The 6,088-nt window shown below is 36.5% G+C and overlaps 1 protein-coding gene across 1 annotated transcript in view; it reads left to right on the forward strand.

The window, feature by feature from the left end:
- Ankrd31 (ankyrin repeat domain 31) overlaps nucleotides 1–6,088 on the forward strand; it is a 153,314-nt gene that overhangs the window by 14,623 nt on the left and 132,603 nt on the right. Inside the window, exons 3-4 of the mRNA XM_029544181.1 lie at nucleotides 1,755–1,813; nucleotides 4,144–4,184. Coding sequence (XP_029400041.1) covers nucleotides 1,755–1,813; nucleotides 4,144–4,184 — 100 coding nt within the window. The remainder of the gene's footprint in view (nucleotides 1–1,754; nucleotides 1,814–4,143; nucleotides 4,185–6,088) is intronic.

The raw sequence follows: 6,088 nt of genomic DNA on the forward strand, positions 1-6,088 counted from the left end.
GTGGATGTCTATAGGCTGCATAATCAGCAAATAGCACTGAATATCATTTGAAGAAGATACAGATGACATTTTTTCCAAATTTTGAATTTGAATTTTATTTAAAATTTTATTCAAATTTTATTTGAAGTAATATAAAAATCATAGAACAGAGGGAAAGAGATTTTATTTCAATTCCCTTTGGGTAGTTATATTTCTAATTGTATTGTTATCTCAAGTTTTTCTTAAGTTAAAACTTCACTTTATTTTTAAATTAAAAGATTTATTTTTAATTTATTAAAATTTATAAAAATTGCATACATTATTTCCCACTTCTCTGAGTAAGACTATTTTTCCTATTTCCAGCATTCCATAGTTGCCTGTAGTTCTTTGTTTATGGGTAGGGTACCATGAGATTTCCCCCTTCCATGTTAGTACATCTATTGGTAAACTTCTTCAGGTCTTATTTAGACACCAGCATTGTTGAGGTATTGTAAGTGAAGCATCCCTGCCATTTCTAGGAGATTTATCTCACAGCAACTATCCTTCTCCTCTCCCTCTTAAATCCTTTCTGTCATCTCCTCTGTGAGTCCCCTCAAGCCTTAGATGTAGGAGTTGTATTATAGATGTATCAGTTGTGCCTGGGCATCTCACAGTCAGTTGTTTCTCTATATTTTAATCAATTGTGCTTTTCTGTAATGGTTTTCTTCTGTTGAAAGGACAAGTTTCTTTGATAAGGGTTGAAAATTATACTTACCTATAGTTACAAGGATAGATATCTAGAATGTAGTTAGGATTTATACTGTTTTTGTAAAATGACAGCAGTAGATTCTCCTCTCAGGTCTCTGAACTCACAAGCCCTAGATGGTTGGCATGGTTTCCTAACTATTAAGAGTCTGTAGGTTCCGTTAGAGAGCAATTTGTTACCACCAAGATGTGAATGCCACCACTGTACTCTTAGAGCTATCCTGCCGTGCTGGTTATTATAGTTTGTAGGCATTGCTGCTGAGTAGGTCAGTTGGTTGCTTCCCTCCCTTGGAAGCTTCCATTGCCCCTTTTGGTACTATGAAAGTTTAACCTTAGGGAAAAGGCTTTCAGCTCAGATCCTGCTTAGCCTCTAGGTCTTGTGTTGAAGTGCACGGTGTCTTCAGCAGTAGGGACTTACCTTTAACACACAGGAGACAAATGAGGGTAGCAACAATAGCATGTATTGTTTTAGAAGGTCTCTTGTCCCCTGACTAATAACTCCAAAGAAGTTTTCTTGTGCCTGGTATTTGAGGTTTTGTTAGATAGTCTATGGCTTTATGGAGGAATATTATTAGTTTAAGTGACATAACTTCTATACATGTATGTATACATATATACTGAACATTGATTGGAAAAGAGAGAAGTTCTCATATACCATGATTTATGTGTGAGTATGTGCTTTTTGAAAAAATAAAATTGTATTAGTGTGATTGCTAAAATGTTTGCACAATAATGGTAGTGGCTTTATTTTCAGAAAGCCATATCTGTAGATCATAGAAATAGGCGGGGGACCCCTGGAGAAAAATTTTTTCTAAATAACATTTTTGATGTTGATATGTTTAAGGCAAGGTTCTTTTTAAGACAATCAAAGCAAATATACTGTGAAATCTTAAACTGAAAAATTAGATCAGTGAATTTTATCTTTTTTGAATAGTACACCATAGCCTCAGTTTTTCTGGTATGGTATGAGAATTTGGCAAAATGAACTGATCATTTAATGTACAGAAAAACTCTAATTTTTTTGTCTTAAGGAAGAATAATCAGAACTCAGAATCTGACAAGAATCACTCCCCAGACTCATCATGGATCGGTGAAGAGGGGAGACATGAAGTAAAATTCATTTCCCTTTCTCTTTGCCTTATGTGGTCATTTGGATATCTCTTACAGTCTCACTCATTTGAATATTTGGTCCCCAACTGATGGCAGTATTTCAGGAAATTGTGGAATCCTTTAGGAAGGGAAGACTAAAAAGTGAGCCACTGAGGCAGAAGGTTCTTCCCGAGTACGCTTCTTCCCGGTCTAAGTGTAAACAGCCTGTGCCACAAGTCCCTGCCATCTTAGCCCCCAGCCACTGTGGCTTTTCTGCCATAGCTCACCACATCTTCTAAACTGTGAACCAAAGTAAATCTTTCTTTCTTTAAATTGCTTTTGTCAGGAATTTGATCTTAGTGGTGAGAAAAGTCGCACAGTTAACCACTTATTTTATAGAAGTTAAGGAAAATCTGTAAACTAAGTAACAATTGGAAGAAAAAATAATGGAAGGAAGGTATCATGACATTGGGTTTAACAGTGATTTTCAATAAAAAGATTGGTAAGTTAGATGTAATGAAAATTAAAACCGTTGAGCATGAAAGGATACTTTAACAAAGTAAGAAGGTAGTTCATAAAGTAGAAAATATTTGCAAATCTTGTGGTATGAGGTCAGTATCCAGAATATGAATTCTTGGAATGTAACAAAATTAACTCCATTAGAAAATGAGAAGCTGTCCAGGCCTGGTGGCATAATCCTATAACCACTCATACTCAGGACACTCAGACTAGAAGATTAGAAGTGCACGGACTGCTGGGGCTATAGTGACTTCAAGGCCACATTGGGAAGCTGTCTTAAAGTGAAAGAATGAAAATGAAGGCAAGAGGTCACAGCTCAGTAATAGAATGATGTATTGATAAGTAAAATGTGGTATGTAGTCAGTGGAAGTTGTTCAGTCTTAAGTAAGAAGAAAATTCTGATACATACTACACATAAATCAACATTTTTCTGTGTGAAAGAAGCTATTCACAAATAAACACTGTGTGGTTCCTATTCCATGATATTCCTAGAGAAACCAAATTCATAGAGACAGAAAGTAAGTTGCCATGGGTGAGGGTAGATGGAAACGAGGAATTTGTGTCTAAAAGGCACAGAGTTTCAGTTAAAAGAGTTTCAGAGGAGAAAGGTCTGAAAATTCTTGGTGCTAACTGTTGTACAAGATGTAAGTTACTCAATGCCCTAGAACTATGCACTTTAAAATGGTTAAGATGGCACATTTTATCTATATTTTACACTAAAAAAGAAAGAAAGAAAGAAAGAAAGAAAGAAAGAAAGAAAGAAAGAAAGAAAGAAAGAAAGAAAGAAAGAAAGAAAGAAAAAAGCTTACAAGGCTCCAGCCCTATTCAAATAATTACAGGCAAATGAGAAATGATGAGATCGGGAGAGATAATCTTCTCTAGGAATGAGCACACTGACTGGTTATTCAGTACCAAGTGGTGGCATTATACACACTGAGCTGGAACACACACACACACACACACACACACACACACACACACACACACACACACACATTCACACACAAACGCATATGCATTCACATACATGCATGCATGTTCACACTTGCATGTACATAACAACAATTAATGAAAAAGAGAAGAGACAATAAATTTAAAAGAGCAAATGGATGTAAGTGAAGGTTTAAAAGGAGGAAAGGTCTCTGTGATGTAGATGAAACTGTGTAAAAGATCCCGATGTCAGAATGTGTCCTAACTATGCATCAGAGATGTTTTACACCACGGTCACAACAACACATTATACCATATACACCTGAAGATTCAAGATCTCTGGATGGAATTATAATAGTGTTTACTGGATGAAGCCTCTGGGTGTGTGTTGATTGGAAATTCCCTTGTGTCAAGTTTTGAAGCCAAAGATGTTTGTTCCAGATATGTCACATTCATTAAAATATTTTATGTTTTCATAGAACTTTAGGTGACATTATGCACACAGAGTTAATGTCTAGTTCTTGATAGAACTACATTCAGTATAAACTAGTCTTTGATTTTAAGGGCAGTACTATAATTTTTAAGTTCTTATTGTTAAAATTTAATTATATGTGCTTTTTAATTTTCTAAGACAGTCCTTTGGATCCTATACATACAATTTTATGTAATAAACTACTAATGAAATTGTACTTTAAAAAGGGGGAGGAAAGATAAGGGGGATATAATATAACTAATATAATCTTGAAAAATAAAAAATTAAAAAGCTAAGAAATACTACTGTAAGAAATCTCTGAAGTATTATTTTGCTTTGCTTCTTTAGATAATAATTTCTTAGTTTGAAAAAAAAAGCAAGCGAAATAACTTTACTCTTCTTCCCCTTAGGGTGCTCAGGATAAAACAGCACACAGTCAAGTCCTGTTACAGTTAAGTATAATGACTTGTGGCTCTACTAATTATAGGATATCTATTTTGTTATTGTTTCCACAGCTGAGTCTTTGTCTTTATGACACTTTAAAAATTATACGTTCTACAATGTTAGTGGAGTAAATAGGGGGTTTTATAAGTATTCAAGATAAATTTAATTTCATATGAAAACTTGAATTATATTAAACTAAGTTGATTCTGTGTCTCTTCTAATCTTATTTTAAAAGTGAGTTTATAGCATAGCATACAGGAAGAGTTTGTAAAGTTGTTGGTTGTTGCAGTAATAAAACTTAATATTCTCTCAATTCTTTAAAAAAATACACAGTAGTTCTCAAAATATGGCTCGTGGGCTCCCTGGTTGTTCCTCAGGAAAACTATTTTCTTAATAATACTAGCATTATTTGTCCCTTTCCGTGGGCTTTACATTTTCACCAACAGTCTAAGCAATGGTATGCAGTGCTGAAGGGTCTTAGCAGGAGCCAAAGTAGCAGTGCCAAACAATACTAGTCGTCACCTTGGATTTTAGTGCTGCGTGCTAACTGTAAAAAGGACGTGATGCTAAATTTACTTAAGAATGTGTCTGATGAAATAGAAAAGTTGCTGGTTTTCATGAGATGTCTACTTTTAAGTGTATACCTTTTCAGTGTTCTGTGTGGTGAAACTTGCGGTAGGCTTAAGCACTTCTGTGCGGTGTGAAGTAGTCACAAGAAAAGCACAAGTGTAGTTGCTTTAGTCCTAAACATCATAAAACCCACTTTAAAAAACTCAAAAGAATTGTTGACAAACTAGTTATTCACAGTTAGTTCTGTCTCAGTGGTTAAGAGTACATACTGCTCTCCCAGAGAAGCCACATTTAGTTCCTAGCACCTGTGTTGGGTTGTCCTTGACTGCCCCTGAAGACAGGCCGGGGAATCTGTCCTCTCTGGCCTTTGTAGGGTCAGCATTCATGTGTGCATACTCACGCATGAATGGATACACATAATTAAAAGTAAGTAATTTTTTTCAATTTTTATTAGGTATTTACTTCATTTACATTTCAAATGCTATCCCCAAAGTCCCCTATATCCTCAGCGCCCAGCACCCCTACCCACCCACTCCCATTTCTTGGCCCTGCTGTTTCCCTGTACTGGGGCATATAAAGTTTGCAAGTCCAAGGAGCCTCTCTTCCCAAGGATGGCTGACTAGGCCATCTTCTGCTACATATGCAGCTAGAGACACGAGCTCTGGAGGTNCTGGTTAGTTTATATTGTTGTTCCACCTATAGGGTTGCAGACTCCTTCAGCTCCGTGGGTACTTTCTCTAGCTCCTCTATTGGGGGCCCTGTGTTTTATCCAATAGCTGACTGTGAGCATCCACTTCTGTGTTTGCCAGGCTCTGGCATAGCCTCACAAGAGACAGCTATATCAGGGTCCTTTCAGCAAAAACTTACTGATGTATGCAATAGTGTCTGCGTTTGGTGGCTGATTATGGGATGGGCCCCTGGGTGGATCAGTTTTTGGATGGTCCATCCTTTCGTCTCAGTTCCAAACTTTGTCTCTGTAACCCCTTCCATGGGAGTTTGTTCCCAATTCTAAGAAGGGGCAAATTGTCCACATTTTGGTTTTCGTTCTTCTTGAGTTTCATGTGTTTTACAAATTGAATCTTGGGTTTTCTAGGTTTCTGGGCTAATATCCACTTATCAGTGAGTGCATATCATGTGAGTTCTTTTGTAATTGGGTTACCTCACTCAGGATGATACCTCTATATCCATCCAGTTGCGGAGGAATTTCATAAATTCATTGTTTTTAATAGCTGAGTAGTACTCCATTGTATAAATGTACCACATTTTCTGTATCCATTCCTCTGTTGAGGGACATCTGGGTTCTTTCCAGCTTCTGGCTTTTATAAATACGGCTGCTATGAA

The sequence above is a fragment of the Mus pahari genome, chromosome 11, assembly GCF_900095145.1.
Source record: "Mus pahari chromosome 11, PAHARI_EIJ_v1.1, whole genome shotgun sequence".
NCBI classification, from domain to species: Eukaryota; Metazoa; Chordata; class Mammalia; order Rodentia; family Muridae; genus Mus; species Mus pahari.